Source organism: Periplaneta americana, chromosome 7 (genome assembly GCF_040183065.1).
Source record: "Periplaneta americana isolate PAMFEO1 chromosome 7, P.americana_PAMFEO1_priV1, whole genome shotgun sequence".
Classification (NCBI taxonomy): Eukaryota; Metazoa; Arthropoda; class Insecta; order Blattodea; family Blattidae; genus Periplaneta; species Periplaneta americana.
In genome coordinates this window covers 139,697,223-139,718,440 of record NC_091123.1, presented here as the reverse complement: position 1 = coordinate 139,718,440, position 21,218 = coordinate 139,697,223, and the positions used below count along the sequence as shown (strand labels likewise).

At 33.7% G+C, this 21,218-nt stretch overlaps 1 protein-coding gene across 2 annotated transcripts in view; it reads right to left on the bottom strand.

The window, feature by feature from the left end:
- Window positions 1-218: 218 nt before the first annotated feature.
- Window positions 219-21,218, bottom strand: part of Swim (Secreted Wg-interacting molecule) — a 168,378-nt gene continuing 147,378 nt past the window's right edge. For both annotated transcript variants that reach the window (XM_069831384.1, XM_069831385.1), the window contains exons 5-8: window positions 20,670-20,965; window positions 18,818-19,035; window positions 15,037-15,188; window positions 219-7,455 (exon numbers count right to left, since the gene is read on the bottom strand). In XM_069831384.1, the coding sequence (XP_069687485.1) occupies window positions 7,279-7,455; window positions 15,037-15,188; window positions 18,818-19,035; window positions 20,670-20,965 (843 nt within the window). In that variant the 3' untranslated portion in view covers window positions 219-7,278. The remainder of the gene's footprint in view (window positions 7,456-15,036; window positions 15,189-18,817; window positions 19,036-20,669; window positions 20,966-21,218) is intronic.

The window sequence follows — 21,218 nt, the reverse complement described above, 5'->3', positions numbered from 1 at the left end:
AGGTTACTACTGCTAAAGTTTTGTGGACCTCTGCACTTGTTTAACAAAATATTCCATTGAGGTTTTCTGATCATTCAACACAATTGTTTTAGATAATGTTTCCTGACTCTAAAATTGCTGAATTATTTTGATCCATTGTCCACGCTCCAGAAATAAACATATTTTAGAATCTGAACAGAGGATTGAAAGGATATCGTTTCAAATAAAAAGGATTGTAGTATGTTAATAATAAAATTTTAAATACATTTTTTACATTACATAAGTTTTGTTCACCACAACGTTCTTTTTCGTACAATATTTAGAAGAATATAACAATAACAGGGGCTATACACATTCAAAATTTACAAGTATATCCTCAAGTTATTACTGACAGATATTAAAAAAAAGTATAAAAATGTATTCCAGTGAACTCTTGATGTTCGGTGTCACAATAATGAGAAAACGATCAGAGTTTCCATTCCATCCCAGATAAGTATTAAGAACCATAGTTGCTTATCAGACTTCTCTGGATTGGTGGCGTAAATAAAACCAAACTGCAGTTTTACTTGGACCTATTTAGGTTATCGTAAAATGTTTGTCACCCATTACATTTTGTAATAACAGAATATAAACACGACAGTAAAAGAGTCTATTCTGAGAGATAAATTCAATAAATAATTTACCTACTTATTCATTCATCTACTCTAGCGAAATTAAACAACAGTTCAGAAAACAAACCAAAAGTCATAGAAATCGCATAATATCAATAAAAAAAAAAATCCCTTTGCAGAGTATAAGTACCAAACTTGAATGCCACAGATTTGAAATGATTTCGCTTCATTAAATAACATCTTACATTAGGCGTGATTGAGAAATCGCGTTCTGATACTCTTTATTTCCATGTTTAGAAGGTGATCCTGATTTGCAATACAAAATTAGAATTCAAGTATATTCTTCATCTATATAATCTTGTTTAAGAATGAGTAAAACTTTTGCTGTTCATTTAATGTTAAGTGATTTGTTTTAAGAAATCAATATTGACCTTGAAGAAGAAGAAGAAGAAGAAGAAGAAGGAGGAGAAGTTGTGGTTATAATGAGATGATGATGATGATGATGATGATGATGATGATGAGTGATGCTAATAATTATTATGAGCGATGATAATGATTATGAGTGATTATTATTTACGACGATGACGACGACAATGATGATGATGATGATGATTTGCTATATTTACACATTTTTTTACATTATAATATTCTTACAAAATGCAATACAGGTGAAGGAAGAAAACTTACTGTTTCTATATTTTATTTATGAAAGATTGAAAAACAAAGAACAAATAATTGTATTCAATCATTTTTAAATCACACATGTAAGGTCAATTAAACAGTGTTCATGGATTAGATAAGAAACATACAATATATATATATATATATATATATATATATATATATATATATATATATATATATATATATATATATATATATTGTATGTTTCGTATTCAATCATTATTTGAAAACAGTGAAGTCAATTTTATTATGACATAGCCTATTTTATTCTGATCTTATCATTCGATATATTTACAATTTTTCCATGTTACACTATTTAATACTATGCTAAATGAGGAGTATTATATTGACATCTAGTGGTAGTCTTGGAACTACCACCATATGACTATACTATTTTTTTGTCCAGGAAACATGTATGCATATGAATGCAAAAAGATGCAGTTTAACTATCTCGAGTAAACAACTTCAGAAAATAACAATTTTAGTGTATTCCCAAAGACAGGTACATCAGGAGTTCACTCTTTACTTAATACTATACTATACTTCCAGTGTAAAATACTGGCACAAATGTAGTAGAGTTCAATTAAGAAATTTAAGCTGTATCGACCAAGAGTTACATTTATGCATGTTCATGTTTGAACGATATACCATGCAGCTCATTTAGGGAAAAATGATACTAGCCTATATTAAATCTGTCAATCAAATGGACTGAATAAAAGTTCTGTTTCCTTTGTAGGAAATAAGGATTAAATCATTATACCGATACAAGGAATCTTTATAATACAGAGGAACAGGATGTAAAGACACTCTAACAATAAATGTTAAACAATGAACGAAGATTCAAAAGACAAGAGCATTCTTAAGCAATAAGTATAAAAATATAATTACTGTCCTTTGGTATAGGTATTCAAGTAGGGAGACCAAAGTAAATTCTCTTGGATTTCTAATAAGAAATGTAATGAAAAACAAAATTGCGTAATAAGTTAATCTTTCTCCTCCGTTATAAACTAGGATGGTAATGCTCCCCAGCTTGAAACAGATTCCTCTGGACATTCAAGTCTCTGTCTTCATTTTTATCTTTCAGGAATATATGATACATCCATATTTAAAGAATAAAATATGCAAGATCATATGTTGTAAGTCAAATGAAATTAATAATACATATAAAAGGATAGTTCAAACTATTAGAATTTTACGACGTAGGCCTATGTATAAATATTTATAATCAATTGTTTTAGTTAAACATTTCTCATTTCACACAAAACATCCAATAAGTACACTTTTTTTTTTTTACATTTTTAAGTTATATTTTTAGAGTTTATGTAATCTATGTACGCATTATTTAATTACATGATAATGTACCTCAATTTTATGTCGATAGATTACCAGTCCTTTAAAAATATAAACTGATTGAGCAATAAAGCCCTTAAAAATCTCAATGCTGGTTGGTATACTTGCTATGCTGAAAAAATCATGCATTGTTACAGAAATGCATGTATCAAGCTACATTATCCCTCCTATGTTTATTAATATTAATTATCTTTACTATATTTTTCCATCACTAGTACTATAAGAAAGTGCACGTAATTCTCACCTCAAATTTATACATGTTGTAAACTAACTGTAGGATAGTTCTTTGATTTTTGTACACAGATTTTAACTCTAAGGATACAGCCATAGCTCAGACATTTACGATGAAAGAGTAATGAAACGGAGAAAAATTCTCTCCGGCGCCGAGATTTGAACCCGGGTTTTCAGCTCTACGTGCTGATGCTTTATCCACTAAGCCACACCGGATACCACCCCAGCGTTGGACAGAATCGTCTCAGATTAAGCTCCAACTCTTGGGTTCCCCCTAGTGGCCGCCCTCTGCACTACGTCATAGATGTCTATGAACGTAGAACCGAAATCCACACATGTGCTGAGGTGAACTCGTTATGAGTGACTAGTTGGCCGGGATCCGACGGAATAAGCGCCGTCTTAAATCACGAAGTGATTTACGCATATCATCCCGGGTTCAAATCCCGGCGCTAGAGAGACTTTTTCTCCGTTCCATTACTCTTTCATCGTATGATGACGCAGAATATCTGCATGGAAATATCATATGTACTTCGGTATATTAAAATAATATATATAATATATCAGACATTTAGCTTTACCTTCTAATAAGAGCAATCATGACTCAATCACTAGTACATAATGTGGTAGACAGATATCTCTTCTTACATTCTTATTTCAAGTTTACTATGTCATCATCTTATCAATATTCATCAACTCTGAATCATCTCTGTAGTTTTAAAATCACATTCTACCTAGAATAATTGGAAGTTGTTTTAATTATATTAAAAAGTCTATGTTGTTGATAACTCTTGAATTAATAATGTTAATTTCCTATTTTCAATTCATAGGTACACATTTTACTTACAAATATCATAGACATCGACCATAATTACAATATAAAACCAAATATCCAAATGATTTTATTATCTATTTCTGTTAGCAAAAGGAATACGGTAATATAATTTTGGAAGGGATGGCGGAGAAATCTTTAAACTTTTTACTACAGCACAAGAATAAAGCTGTTTTTCTTTTACGTCGCAGTTAAATACATTATTACCGGTATGTACTTCGATCTTAATGTGGAAATGTAATAATTGATCGTAATAACAACGAATGGTAAAATTAAAGGTAATTATTAATAATTATACATCATTCTCACCTAATCACGATCACATATTCTTGAAATTAGTGTTAGAATAACTAGCATTTAAAAATTCTATCTTGTATTAAAAACTGTAAATAATTTGATGACTGTAATTACATTAACTAACGTAACAAAGATCTGTATCCTTAATACATACAAGTCTAAAGAACAGAGAACTAATTACAGCCAGTTCCAGCGTTTTTGGTGCGTGTTCAGTGAGCACTTGTTGCCAGTGCAGCTGAGAACGGTACCACCCAACACATCATGTCAGCAATCTGCCAATCACAGTTGTCAGTCTTATTGTTCACTGTCTGCATCAAAGACAAAAATCTCTCGCACTTTGCATTTCTGGGGTGTGTCCTTGAGTACACTGTCCAGTCAGTAGCATCTGTTGCCACTAGAAATGAGAGTGGTACCACCTCCTAAACAGATGTGAGGTCAGCAATCTGCCAATCACAGTTGTCAACTTTCTCATCCATAGACTGTGGCAAAGATAAGATACTCACTTTCTACATTCCCATTACTTATTTCACGCGCCAGAAACGATGGCTTTGGTTATACCGTCACAGTTAAGCTTAAAGAATTTAAATATTTTCGTTAGTTATCACCTCAAGTCAAAATTATTTTACAATTAAAATAAATATGATAATTTACAACATGTCAAGGAATAGCATGACACTGTAAAACAAGTAGGGATAATATAGCCAATAGTCAAAGTGTGGCATCACAGAAAAACAAACCAACCAACTTATATCAACAACACAGAAACTGTATGCAAACTGTGTCCAGAGCATACTGTGTCATATACATTGCAACAGCAGTCGAGGCAGTGAAATCTCTGAATTTCAGAGTAAATCTGTTGCTTCCGCGTTGTTATAAATGTTCTTATTTCTCTATATGTTCCAATACCACATGAAATGATACCACCAACAAACCATCAATGCTAACACAAAATTCCACAAATCTTGTAGCACAGTACAAGAAATTGGATGTTGCATGTAATGATTCTTGAAAGGGGATGTCAAAACAGTACACTTTGATCACAAGCCATATTGTTCATAGCGGACTAGAAATGATATGTAAAATCTTCTTCCTCTTAAATTCAGCACAACTGAAGTATTTTGTTTCCAGAAACATAAACCCTTAATAATACTGTAGGTAACATAAAAATTCTTTACAGGTATTTCTGCATTTCCCTAATGAGCAGCTTTGTTTATGTTACCAATGCAAATAGGATTTTTTGGGAGAGATACAGTGTTCTCACATTAAAAGTGATGTCTAAAAAAATATAGCATTATTCAAATTAAGTAAAGAACTAATGATACAGGTACAGGTACTCTCAATACAATTTAAAATACAAAATTCAATAGTATTTTTATCTGATATTGACGTTTTCTCTTGCTGTTTAACATTTGAAAATTTATAATTTATACAGTTCGACTACCAGTCATGACCTCCTGTTAGTTTAGAAAGGATTGTAGCACTTTTTCCTATCAGTTCTGACATCTGAATGGATACACTGAGATATCCATTGCTGAAACCGAAAACTGTAAGATATGAAATAAGTTATTTTCAATTTTAGAAAGATAATATTGAAATGATGGTACCGGTACCATGATTATGTCATCAGTAAAAAGCAAAGATGTAAGGGTAAAATAATTCTTGAGGATAGAGTCTTGGATTCGACATTGAAGACAGGGTGACAATAAAATATGTTCATCACGATATGATTTTCGGGAAGTGACATAGTTATGTTGAATCCTAAAAGAATCCAATTTTAAGTTATTCCTTTGGTGGAATTAAAGCAGTCATATGATTAAAGAGTGAATCTACCCTGAATTTTCAATTTTCCTTAAAAAATGATATTCTTTTATTTCTTTGTCATCTGAAAGCTTGAAGTCTTTAGTTTTCAAAAATATGTCAGTTTTGTCTGTCTGATGTTTGATTAATTAATTAGCTGAGTTTTTATTGACCGGAAGCACCCTTTCTTTAAACCGAAAGTGCAGTTCTGCAAGTGTCAATCCGTCACATTCTGCCAATTTTATATATTTTTCGTGTAATAACAATTAGAATTTGGCAGTACAGTTTGACTGTATTATTTTTCATACAGTCAGGAAGCTGTGTGCTTGGTTTATAATTTTTTATATCTTCAGGATGTAGATGATTTTTCTCCATGTTCAGTCCTACAACTTTTTACAACACTTATGTTAAAACAAAGTGCAACTTAAAATTGATATATTTTCATAATTTTTGCACCAAAATGAAGCTGATTAACGTAGCTAAGTGTCAAACTACAAACAGTATCCTACTGCTTAAGAAAGTTAATTTAAAACTCCAAGAACTTAAATTTTTATTTTTATGTTTGAAATTTTCAAAAAATAAAAATGTAATTTTTCCTTAATGACATAAGATAGGGAAAAACTGTTTTCACAGCTTATTCTGTGTTGTTTTAGGAGTAAGATAGTGAAAAAAAATTTGTTCTAACGTAAAAACTGCGGCCCAAGGACTAAAACAAACAAATTTCAGTATTCTCTTTAAAAACTTGCCCTCCTGCCCTCCAAAAAATATTTGAGGGGTTTATATTGTGTGAAAATTCTTAATTATGTGTTAAGTAATCAGGGAAAAAAAAGTTTTAAAAATTTGGATAAAAACTGAAAATTTTTCTCCCAAGAGTAGATAAGTACCTTAAAGAGTGAATCTAAAGAATTAGTTAAGAATGGAACGAACACTTATCAAGAACAGCATCCAATGAAAATGCGAACATAGCAAGAGACAAATTTATAAAATTGGAGAGTGGATCAAGAAGAAAAGATATGAATATAACATGTATCAAAAATGATAGTCAAGAAAGACACTCAAAAGAACTGTAAAAATTGTAAGAGACAAAATTAAGAGACTGGAGAGCGGATCAAGACAAGGAAACATTAATGGAATGAATATGTATAAAAAATAGCACCCAACACAAATGTGAAATTAACAACACTCCACAAAGACAAAGTAATCCTGGAAGGCTTTACAAAGATGGAGTGACCCAGGTTGCCGACAACAAGATAAATCAATGAAAAGTAAGAAAAAGAAGAGTACAAAATTCTTCAGTTTTGCCTTATTTCTTTCCATTTGAACAGAGTCATAATTTGAGTGGTCTGTTGTCCCCTTACCCAGCTCTCGTTCTCATGTTACTGGTACAAGATGTGGTTGGTATCATAGCGAAGGACTTTGCAGCGCTTATTCTACTCAAGCCTTCATTGGTTATGGCAGTGTGAATGGCATCATGCAGCCCTGGCTGCTTTGTCGATAATCTTAGATATTATTACTGAGTCGATTGTTCGGAGTGAGTGGGCTGGCTGGAATTGTCTGGACGAGAGTGTCAGCCCACGCGGCCAGAACGAAGTCCTCGATTTCACATTCGTTGACGCCTTTTCGAATTCGGAAGAAACCGTTCTCACCCCAGTGACTGCCCCATGAATTGGCAACGAGCTGAAAGTTAAATGCATCCCGGTATTAATATCACACTGAGTGGAGCAGTATTGTTTTTATATTATATGATGTAACTATTTATAATTCTTGTAGTATTATAATAGAGGTAGGATATGATGGTAGAGACTGGATTAATCTTGCTCAGGATAGGGACCAATGGCGGGCTTATGTGAGGGCGGCAATGAACCTACGGGTTCCTTAAAAGCCAGTAAGTAAGTATTATAATATGTACAGTCATTTGCAATTGCTATTTTCAGTTCTTTTCTATAATTTCAGTCTATATACAATTCATTAAACTTAAATCGCCTGGATATTACAAGACCTATTAAAGCAAATAATTGATTAAATGGTGATCTTACTCGTGTTAATTGTGTAAGCATGTGCGGCTTACAGCTGTTTCGGTGCTTCTTCACACCATCCTCAGAGCCTACTAGATCTCGGCGTCATCTTGAACTTCGCTGCCTGTTGTGTGGGTGCGTTTGATTGTTGAAATGTGGTGTCAAATAGTGTGTGTGTTCTGAAATTGATCTGTGTGTTGAGAATTTGATCAGGGTGTGTTTTAGTGTGTCTGTATATTTCTGCTTTCATGTGTTCTTTGTATCGAGTTTGGAATGATCTGCCTGTTTGTCCAATGTAGAAACTGTCGCAACTATTGCATGTGAGTTTGTATACGCCTGTGAGGATGGTGTGAAGAAGCATCGAAACAGCTGTAAGCCGCACATTCTTACACAATTAACACAATAGTTGCGACAGTTTCTACATTGGACAGACAGGCAGATCATTCCAAACTCGATACAAAGAACACATTAAAGCAATAACCAGAGGACACAATACATCTACATACGCCAAACACATAACTAATGCTAACCACACATACAACAACATAAACACAGACATGGAAATCCTACACATACAACCCAAAAACCAAAAACTCAACACACTAGAACAATATGAAATATACAGACACACTAAAACACACCCTGATCAAATTCTCAACACACAGATCAATTTCAGAACACACACGCTATTTGACACCACATTTCAACACTTTTCAACAATCGAATGCACCCACACAACAGGCAGCGAAGTTCAAGATGACGCCGAGATGTAGTAGGCTCTGAGGATGGTGTGAAGAAGCACCGAAACAGCTGTAGGACGCACATGCTTACAAAATTAACACGAGTAAGATCACCATTTAATCAATTATTTATATTCAAGTGTTAAAAGTAGTGTACAAAAGATTCAACATGGACTTATAAAAGCGTTAATATTGAGCTAGGTTGGACATGTGAAAAGAATGGGAGGAATTGAACTATCCTGAAGGGTACTGGAATAAGGGGAAGAAGAAGTGTAGGACGACCAAGGCTAAAATAATTTACAATTCATTTTTGGAATGGTCAGCTAAGCCCAATACTAATGTTATATATTAATATATTAAATCTTTTTTTTCAATCTTATGGCTTAACACAAATATAAAACAAATTAATTCAATGTTTTACTGTATGTATATATTTACATCATGTTGCATCATCTTACAAACGTTTTCGCCCTCATAGGGGCATCTTCAGATACAAGTATTTACAATATCAAATCTAAAATCAATTAAAAGAATCTGACCACATGTTTAAAAATAATGATCTTAGTGGAGTAGTAGTATGTGTAAATATCCAGCATAGTGTGCAAATAGGACAAATATTAGATTGATCATACAAATTATATTAAAGCATAATCAGGTCAAATGTTAAAATCACAAGCCTACATGGCTATATAATTGTGTATTACGTTGATAGAGAAATATAGCATAATTATAGTTTAGTGCTAACACACAAAAGTTGAATCTTAATACATTAATATCTTAAAGAACTATTAACTACTTCATATTTAGACACATTATGCGATTGCAAATAAACTTTCATTAATAATTACATATAAAACATATTGTGTAAGCGTGCGCATCAATATATTGAACAATAATGAATACAGTATGTTATAAAATTATTTGTAATGCAGACGTATTACTAAATGCTGAGTCGTAAAGTCTGAAGTCAAATGATGTAGTTGGCTTGCTGATGGGGCAAGTGAGATGTTTTTATATTCGTGTGTTAACCATCGTATGCTCAACTATAATTGACATTCGGGAGTAGTATCTGTAGTATATCACGATACACATGTACCGGTATCTTTTAATGTTGAGTTAAAACTGATGTTTTATGTTGTAATCATTGTGTCGGTTGGAATGAATGAGATGTTCTCGGTATCCATGTGATACTATTGTGTATTCAATTTGATATGTTGAGCATCAGAAGCAAAGTGTAGTTACTGGCTTGTGCGTCTACTTACGACTAACCAAGTATGATGATAATCATATACGGTACTGGTATTTCATTGTAAATATTGTTATATTGTTTTTATTTCGTACAATTCCAATCTATGTAGTCACAGTGTACTGTATACAGTCAGGAAGCTTGAGTTTTGAGGCTGCTAGAAACAATAGACTGTGACGGTACTATTTTTCATTGCCTGTAATGAGGCGATATTAGCGGTCCTAGTGGTGAGCAACTATCTAATGTTTGCATATTTATTACGTATTGAGCTTCGCGACTGTATACACTAGACTGTGGTACAGTATAGTTGATAATCGTTGTTATTCTCAGTTTTTTTGTACAATTTCACTCTATCAATTTGTAATTTTTTAGATTTTGATGTAGTTTAAATATTTTGAGACAGTTAGAAACTTGCATACAAGTCTATTGACAGATTATTATTATTATTATTATTATTATTATTATTATTATTATTATTATTATTACTACTACTACTACTACTACTACTACTACTACTACTACTACTACGATATTATTGTTCACTGTTTAGTACACTCTTTTAACACTTGTATAATCACTGATTTACAATAACTTCTTTACTGTGTTAATATTATAAAAATTGCCTGGCTGACTAGTTTCGACGTGGTATCAGTTATTGTCCGAAGCCTAAAGGTAAAGAGATCCGGCACTATCTTCTGGTTTCCTGTTGTAGTGGGGTGTGTTCGTGATTGTGTCAAAAGGAGTGTATGTTTAGAAATTAAGTTGAGTGTTTAAGATGTGCTGTGAGTGTGTTTTTGTATGTTTGTAATTTTCATGTCAGTGTCTATTATAGCTGTAGCTGTGATTGGAATTTGTGATGTGTTCTGTGTATGTTGAATTGTTGTGTGGTTTGGTTATGACTGTGATATGTTCCTTGTAACGTGTTTGAAATGATCTTCCAGTCTGTCCAATGTAGAAGTTGTTGCAACTGTTGCATGATAATTTGTATACACCTGTTGAGTTGTATTTGTTTATGTGTCTTGTCTGTGTGTTAAGATGTTTTTGTAGTGTGTTTTGTGTTCTATATACAATGTTGTATTCTAGTTTCTTGAAAGATGATGCAATCTTGTATGTGTTCTTGTTCTCATACGTTAGTATGATGTATTTGTTTTGCTCTTGTGTTTGTGTTGCGTTTTCTTGTTTGCGTTTAGTCTTTCTTATGATGTTGTCTATTATGTTGGGGTTATGTCCATTTTCCTATGCTATGTAACTTATTCGATTATGTGTATTTCTTCTTACTTATAATCTTGTTGGCTCTTAGGAATGTTCATGAGTCTTTGTACCATGGATCGAAATGCTGTGTGTTTGTGTTGTGTGGGGTAGAAAAGTTCATATAATCATGAATCCAGTTGCAAACAGTTACGTACCGATAGCTTTGTATTTGCTGTTTTCAGAAATATCGATACATTGTTATGAACCAGACTTTGTAGCTTATTTGCATCTATGCAGCCTTATTAAACACAGCTTGATCAGACATATGTAATGCAAAGTGAAGGCATCCAGTGATTGCTTCCATTATCTTTGAAAGTCACTTAGATACACAATCCACAAACGTGGAGCTTAATGTATTGAAGTCATTATAGGGCCTTTGGTCCACTACATTTCGTATGCTTTTTTTTTATCCACTGACCATTTAGTCCATTTTCATGCTTCGTCCATTATATTTTCGTCCACTGACCATTTCGTCCACTATGGCAAAAATATAGATGACATGAAACAATTCATTTGGTGAAAAAGTAATTTACCGGTACAGTACTTAAATTTAAATATTTTGTTGTATTACAAACATGATTAATCATCATTTTCTTTTTCCTGAAGAACTTCAGCAGGATTAATTTTTAAACTATATGAAATTCCTCTCAGATATGTTTCCAGCCGGCCATCGTTCTTGTAGTCTTCATACCATATAACCATTTTCCTGATGCGTTCATGATTATTGACATATGGCTGACTTAATGGTGCACGACTCGCATGTGTCCTCCCAACAGTTGAGTAATCACCTGCTCATTTGATTCCTGTTCATCCAGCAAGACTTCCAAAACTTCCAAATGCTGGGATGCTGAACAACCATGAATTTTTTTAATTTACTATGCCAATCTTCGATGGCATTGTTAAGCCTCTGTTCCTCACTCAAGACTGCTTCGTACACATTCCATAACCATGTTTCCAGTGTTGTAATTGTAGGTGGGAAACACAAAAACGTATGTATTCTAAGATGGACGAAAGATTATGGACATAAAAGGTGTGAACAAAATGTATGGATGGACGTAAATTGTATGGACCAATTGGTTGCAGACAAGAGAACGTGGACGAAAGGTAATGGACGAAACAAATTGTGGATAAAAGGTAGTGGACGAAAGGCCTGCAAACCTATTGAAGCAGATAATGAAATTTAAAAAATCTTCTGTAAAGATCATTTTGCACAGGTAGATAAAGCTCTACTAGACACAAATATGTCACTCAGTATTATTATTCTTTTCTTCTCTGTGAAATTAAATAATGATATTTCTTCCTTTAGACTAAGGTACTACACAAAAATGTATGCAGATTCAAGAAAGGAACTTCCAACATTCTATACTGTAAGTAGGCCTACTTATTGAAAATCAGAGCCATGTTCATATGAGTTTGTTTGTTCAGAATGACCTCAGCAAGAAGTTCTGAGGATGACGAACACATACAAAAGAAGAAAATAATTTTGGACGTTGAATGTGAATTTTATTAACACACATTTGCGATACTAACTTGAAATAGCCTTATTAATTAATATACAATGTGTCCGGACTTTCAGGGGGCCACAAAATGCTAAAGTACGGGTATCTTTACTCGAAAGATCTCAAGACAGACCTTCTTGCACTACTATCACATCGCAAATCAATTATATTAACTTGAAAATTTAAAATTGTGCCCTGTATACAACACACAGTAAATACATTATGAATATTTTACATTATAATGACAATAGTTAGATGCCTGCCTGCACAAAAATTTCCAGAAAACGTGAGACAAGGTGAACAACAAGCTTTGTTTGCATAGATCACGAGTATTGAAATTCTAAAAGCACATAATAATATGTTTCTTGTGTAATGGCAGGACCTTTAACTTGCATAGGGAATGGTGTTCCACAGGGCTCAATTCTTGGACCAATTCTCTTTTTGATATATATATATATATATATATATATATATATATATATATATAGTCCACACCTGTGGAGTAACGGTTAGAGCGTCTAGCCGTGAAACTAGGTGGCCCGGGTTCGATTCCCGGTCGGGGCAAGTTGCCTGGTTGAGGTTTTTTCCGGGGTTTTCCCTCAACCCAATATGAGCAAATGCTGGATAACTTTCGGTGTTGGACCCCGGACTCATTTCACCGGCATTATCACCTTCATCTCATTCCGACGCTAAATAACCTAAGCTGTTGATAAAGCGTCGTAAAATAACCTAATTAAAATATATATATATATATATATATATATATATATATATATATAAACGATTTAGAGTCATACATCGGTCATGGAGAACCAACTTTATTTGCAGATGAATGATACCAGTATCTTTTTATCAGGAAAAGATGTCAATACGATGCGTTTTCTTATAGAAAAGACAATAAATCAACTAGTGGAATGGTTTGAGAGAAACAGACTGGTAATCAATAAGTCAAAAACCATAGCCATTTCTTTTCATCATTCACAAAATAATAATTCTGAGTGGCCGGTCATAGAGTATCAAAATGAAACAATTCAATATTCTAACAATACAAAATTTCTTGGTATATGGCTAGATGAACATTTAAAATGGTCCGTACACCTTCAGGAACTAGGGAAGAAATTAAGTAAAATTTGCTTTGCCTTGCGATTACTAATAAGAGCATCATCTATTGAATCTGCTCGCACATTGTACTTTGCATACTTTCACTCTATCCTAACGTATGGTATAATCTTTTGGGGTAATTCACCCAATGCAATCCAAATATTTAAACTACAAAAGAGAGCTATTAGAGCCATAGTTCAAGTGTCTCAAACTACCAGCTGCAGACCATTCTTAAAAAAATTACATATCTTGCCATTACCCTGTATTTATATTTATGAAACCTTACATTTTATCAAATATAATTTGCATAGCTTTCCTACAAATCCAGACACTCACCAGTACAATACAAGAAATAAAGATAATATTTTTATTGAAAGTTTTAACACAACTCTATATAAAAACAGTTTCATTCATGCTGGTCTTCTTATGTACAATAGCCTACCAAATTATCTTACAGAAATATCCGCTCATCAGAAATTTAAGAAAGCTCTTTATAAAAATTTTAATCAAAAACTGCTTTTACAGTATAAATGAAGTTATTGAAAATTGTCATAACTGAATAGAAAAAGAACGCCTTACTTCAAAAAACTTTATTTCCTATTTTCCAGATCCTGACTTTGAGGAGGATGTCTTCTCATGAAAGACGTGATGGTTGAAATTGACTCCTGACTTCAAGACATACTGCAAACAGGACTTATAGCCGAAATCTACCGACCTGTAGTTTTCTTCAATCAAGTTTCAAGTTTTTTATACTTGTATTTGTGTTGCATTTAATTATAGTTATTACTTTTATGTATATTATGTAATTAATTATTATTAGTTTGTAAATATGACATGTCCCATATCATGCATATGATCAGTGGATGTAATAAATGATTATGATTATGATTATTTGCCCCAAATCTATGAGTGCAGCTTATAGATGTCGCTAGAGCCGAGAAGCATAGATCACTTCATTCATCAGAGACTATGCAGAGTACATCACAGGTGGTGAGTCTACATTGCTCTCATAATGGATGAAGATGGAAAACTTTTGGGATGTCACAAAGGAACTGGTGTGTTTCCTGGAACATGGGCAACCTAGCACACTATAAATTCTGGGTGGATCAACCGGAATTTGAACCCAGATGAGCAGAATATACTATTATCATAACAAAACTAGAATAGTATAAGATATGTAAATAACTGTCCTTCATTGATACCAACGTTCCATAAAAAAATTTGAAGTTACCAGAAAATCGAGGCTACAAAGTAAAGAATTATTTAAGACGAAAACTTACATCAATTTCTAAGCATTAATGTTGCTGAGTATGTTTAAACTCTATGATGAATAAATATGACATAGAAAATAAAAAATTTACTGAAGTTAAAATGTTGACCACAGTTGTAAAAGAATCCATGCTTACCCAATATTTGACTGGTTCTCCCTGAGTCACATCCTCACCCCATCCAACTATACGTACTGAATGGTAACCACTAGGATGTTGGACTCCTGAGCCAAAACGATGGTATACTCCACCTCGATACAAGAAGAAATCCGGATATACCTTCATAGTGGCTGAAATAAAAATTGCAGGACTGTCAGATTTCATTAGAATACGATAATTTTTGAAAGGAATACTACTTTTAATGTGTATTCATGCCTCACCAATAATTTCCATAATGGATGATAATAGGCTATATCATTTATACAATTTAAAAAAAAACTTTATCTCTTAGTATTCTATTTCAGTAACATAGGTCTATAATTTCATAACAAATGAAACAAGAATAGACTGTGCAGTGTTACAGTACTTACATAACTTTACCTCAAATAAAACATACTCGTAATCGGAAACGATCTAAAATTTATGAATAATGGCACTAATAGGTTCTATTCATTCAGAATATCTGCCATAAAAATGACTGAAAAGATATATACGCAAAAAATTAAAAATTTCATTCACAGAGTGTTGTACAATTTCGTGATATGTATAACCACGTGTTTAAAATAGTCACAACTCTCGCAAACCCTCATTTATGGTCATAGTTTGGATTGTATCTTCACTATTCGACATGTGAAAGAAGGCAGGGAACAAGTCGATCCACTTAAGATTCTCTCAATCATAAGCGATGGACTTATTCCAGTGAAGATATTGGTTTGTTTTTAATGGCTTACATTTGGGACCATTTAACCCATTTTGTGTCACACGTCTTTCAGTAATGTTCACATAAGTTCTGCCTGTTGTATTGTTTTGTCGATTTTGTATGGTTTAATACCAGGGCATTCGAAAAGTAATGGCAACATACTCGTAGTTACTATTTTACACTAAATTTATTTAGGTTACTTTTGACATTACATACTTCGTATCATTCCTGCCATTTCAACAATACATTGCCAAATTCTTGGAAGATGGCAGACTCCATCTGCACTACCATTTCTGAATATCTCTCTCACTGATCAATCTTTGGATGTCAACAAGTCTTGATTGAAAACAAATGTCTCACTTCCACTCAACTTGCAATAGTTAGTATCAGTACCGGTATGGTAGGACTTCTCTCCCACAAGCTTCTTGTAATGCCCTAAAGCACTGAGTTGCATGTTGCAACTTGGATTTTTATGAAGCACCTTTGTTCGTATCTTTAGGGCTCTATTATTTACTACAAATCAGAAACAGTCAATAGTTACAAAATATGGCTACTTCGAGACTATCAATATTGCAGATTTATGAAACAATCGCTGCTCTGTTACGTAGTACAAGATTTCAATGGTCACCGCTAGGAGCACTGATTTACAGCATTGTTGCCATTACTTATCGAATGCCCTAGTATATAATATCTCCGTATAGATACTAACTAACTACTCTTGTATAGACATAGGGTAAACTAGGGTCTGTTGGACAGTCGGGCATGTTGGACACTCTGTACTTTAACGTGTTACCTCGCCACTTGTGGGCACCAGATTCACGAGTGGGGCTACTTCCGTCATTGACTTCTAGCAGAATCTGGTGCCCACAAGTGGCGAGGTAACACGTTAAAGTACAGAGTGTCCAACATGCCCGACTGTCCAACAGACCCTAGTTTACCCTACTGAAGTCACAAAAAAAAAAAAAAAAAGATTATGGAAAAATATTATTTTTCTCTTCCGTAAGTCTCCAGTTTGAAGTCTTACAGTCGACCTGGTTGTCGAGTTGGTATAGCGCTGGCCTTCTATGCCTAATGTTGCGAGTTCTATCCCAGGCCAGGTCGATGACATTTAAGTGTGCTTAAATGCGACAGGCTTATGTCAGTAGATTTACTGGCATGTAAAAGAACTCCTGCGGGACAAAATTCCAACACATCCGGTGACGCTGATATAACCTCTGCAGTTGCGAGCGTCGTTAAATAAAACATAACATTTTTTTATTTAATTTAATCACTTTTAGATTGGATGAATAGCATCACCGTCTAATTAAGCATATACTGCTAATCAACATAAAACAACATAACATTGAAATATATCATTGGACAATAAGACATCCATAATAATTTTGAACAAGCACTCAAGGCAAACCTACAAGATATACACCACGACGCACACATATTTGGACAGAGGAAAGACGTGCATCAATAAGAAATAAGAACACGAACATAAACAAATTCGATGAAAGAGTAATGGAATGGAGAAAAATTCTCTCCAGTGCCGGGATTTGAACCCGGGTTTTCAGCTCTATGTGCTGATGCTGTATCCACTAAGCCACACCGGATACCCACACCAGCGTCGGACAGAATTGTCTCAATTTAAGTTCCAAATCTTGGGTTCCCTCTAGTGGCCGCCCTCTGCACTAAGTCATAGATGTCTATGAAAGTAGGACTGAAGTCCACACATGTGCTGAGGTGCACTCGTTATGAGTGACTAGTTGGCTGGGATCCAACGGAATAAGCGTCGTCTTAAATCACTTCGTGATTTATGCATTTCATATATATTATTTTAATATACCGAAGTACATATGATATTTCCATGCAGATATTCTGCGTCATCATACGATGAAAGAGTAATGGCGGCCACTAGAGGGAACCCAAGAGTTGGAACTTAAATTGAGACGATTCTATCCGACGCCGGGGTGGGTATCCGGTGTGGCTTAGTGGATAAAGCATCAGCACGTAGAGCTGAAAACCCAGGTTCAAATCCTGGCACCGGAGAGAATTTTTCTCCATTTCATTACTCTTTCATCGTATGATGACGCAGAATATCTGCATGGAAATATCATATGTACTTTGGTATATTAAAATAATAAACAAATTCGCTAATATAGTTCAAATACTGTAATTGCATCTCTTCACATTTTACAATATGCAGTTCATTCCATTTTTATTTTTTATTATTTTACTTATGAAGACTTGCAAATATATATATATATTGTAATTTACACGTGTACTTTTAACTATTTAATAATAAGGGCAGTCACACAAGAATAACATTTTGTATCCTAATTATGTTGGTTTTAGTATGTTTTTATTACTCTGTATGCTATTTAATATGTATTGTATTTGTAGAGACTAATGATATTGCTAGAAGAAATGTCGTATCTGATGATGTTGGCATAATCCAACGAAAACGTTCATACGATTTTTAAAACATGTAAAGTAAAGGTTTTGTACCTTACATAAATTGCAGTAAAGTCAGTGACTGAAAAATAAATATTCCTACTATATATTACAGACTTTTCTGAAAATCAATCAAAATGAATTGCAAAATATTCAGATTTAATCACAAGTAAAGTAGGCTTCTCTATAAAATATGTCGAACTGAACCAGAAACAATCACTTGTCTTCAAACATACCTTATTAACAAAGAGAAAAAGTAATTTAATAGATAAATCACGGTACCTGACAATATATATCAGCCAAAACAAAGTACAGTACCGGTATTAACAAATCTAATTTATCGGGAATTGGCAGCCAAATTTTGCAAGGAACGTACTGGTAGTGAATTCAATATTAAACATGGAATTTTTTTTACTTGTTCCACAACTCAAAGCTACAATGCATATGTAAGATCTATGAAATAAAACCTATGAAATGTGAGATGATGTGAATATGTAATAAAGGCCATGAAAAAGAAGGAATAAATGTGACAAGTTAAAAAAAAATTAGCATTTGAGTTAATGGAAGTGGTCACAGTTTTTGTGAAAAAAAAAAAGTACGGTAGTTTGAAACATTGCGTACCTTGAACAGGACCGGATTCCATGATCTCATACATGATGTCCTGCTCAGGACCAAGTCGATATGCTGGCCCCATACGGTACAGCTCTGTGCGGAGGGCTGTCTGAGGATGTGCGGGAGGACTGCATCGAGCTGTGAGTAAGTTTGATCGTTTGGGTAGTCGACATCTTTCTACGAATCCTGACCCTGCAGTATACTGATAGCATGGTTCATCCACTACTCTGTAACAATAAACAACAAATATTTGTAAATGCTACCATCGTCCTGAACAATGGCTGTTTTCACGAAAAAAAAAAAAAAAAGTCTTTGGACTACGCTTGTTTTATGAAAACCACTGAGAATTTCCACTCCTATAACATAGGACTACGGTGTTTCCCCCCCCCCCCACTAACGACTAATTCAGTAGATGATCACTACAATATGCTCACCACATGCGTAATATCTGAAATTTGCATTTTTTTACTATGGTTCATTTAAAAAAAAACTTTCAATTGTTAAATTCAGAAAAAAGGCATTCTACAAGAACTGGGAATTACATCAATTATGAACAAAATTAACCAATACAAACTCATGTTATACAATGAATGAATGAATATGAGTGGCCTCTACATATTTTAGGCGAACAGTTGAGGAGGGGGGAGAAGAAAACTTCTGAAACATCTCACAGACGACAATAATTTCGTCATCATAATCATCATTGGCATTATCATCGTCATCGTCATCATCCTCATCATCATAGCTGGAATGTAGCTACAAGTTGTCTGAAATTCGTGAAGGATTATGATTTTATGACAACTGGTATTTTGTCCATCATATGACGAAATGCTGTCGAAGAATTTAAAATATTTTAATTTTTCAATCAGTTTATCATTTATAATGGCCTAAATTTTGGCGCTATTGAAGACATTACATAGTAGGCCTATGCCATTATTTCTGTATCTGTTTCATCTCTTTTTTCATGTTATATGCAATTCTATGTTTTTTTTTAACGAATATCTGTACTGTCTATTGTAATTGAGGCTTTGCCCTGTTATAGGCATAAATAAATAAATAAATAAATAAATAAATAATAAAAATAAAAAAATAAATATTCTTCGTAGATTTTCAAAAGTTATATTTGAATTATATGTGTCAAGGGATGGGGTTAGTATTACTATTTTTTTTTACAGTTTACATTATCGGTACAGGTACTTTAAATGTTGTGCATTATTATTATTATTATTATTATTATTATTATTATTATTATTAAAAAGATGAACTGTCAAATGTATAAAACGTTAAACAAATGTTTCACAATAAAGTCAGAACTCACACTAATGAACGGGTAAATACTGCTCTTAAAATTAGTTGAAAATCGACAATGCACAATGTTTAACATTTGCACAGAAGAACTGTCGAAACAACTTTTCCAATATGTTTCACAAGAAGTTAAATTCCATACTGTGTCGCTTCATTTTATTACTCCAGCACTAGGTGGTAGATCTCTCTATAATAAAGATAGCATTGTTATAAACGTGCCGCAGCACCAAGCACAGGGATTATACTGAAAGAGGTTAGGAGGACTATACCTTATGTCGATGTAGATTTTGTTACTCTGACAGTGGAAAAGTAGAGAAGGGAAAACGATTATGGATTAAAAAAATATTCAAATCTAAATATGTATTTTTTTATGTTCAAGGGAGAGGGAGTTCAAACCTAGTAACCCTCCCTTACGTACACCCCTGGAATTATAGTACTTTAAAGTGTAGACCTGAACCTATTCGTTGTTTTAAAATATTATAATGACTTCTGATCATGTGCAAAAAATATTTTTACACACTTACATACATTTTATGCAATATAGTAAAGTACAAACCCATATTTACGAAGGAAAAGCCAAGCACGGTCCAAGTGGCCACCTTGACATGCCCTCTGACCGCGGTTGTTGCAGGCCAGAAGATGCTGCGCTGAGAGCTGGACTTTCTCTAGGCCTCGAGACATGATTGCAAAACGATCAGATGCAACTGATGTTGTGGACAAAGCCCACGACGAGCCGCACCATCCCTGATCTCGTATTCCTTCCACCAGTCCAGGCCATTTGTTGCGTGCATCGAAACTACGTGGTAAGCGTCTGGAGTCGTATATTGGAGTCACAGGACGCATCCTCATGACCTGCGCACAGAATCACATATCAACACGACAATCTATTTATAATTATCTGGTGATGGCTATACAGATTCTACCAGAAGGTACAGACCAGAACTCTGAATCTTTGCAGCAACCATAACATAAGTACACTAAACACTTTATTATATATGAAGCAATCATAAAATTATATTATATTTATTTATGTAAATGATAATTTCATTATAATTTTTTTAATGTACATTACGTCTTTCTGTTCACTGGAGGAGCAGTGGTGATA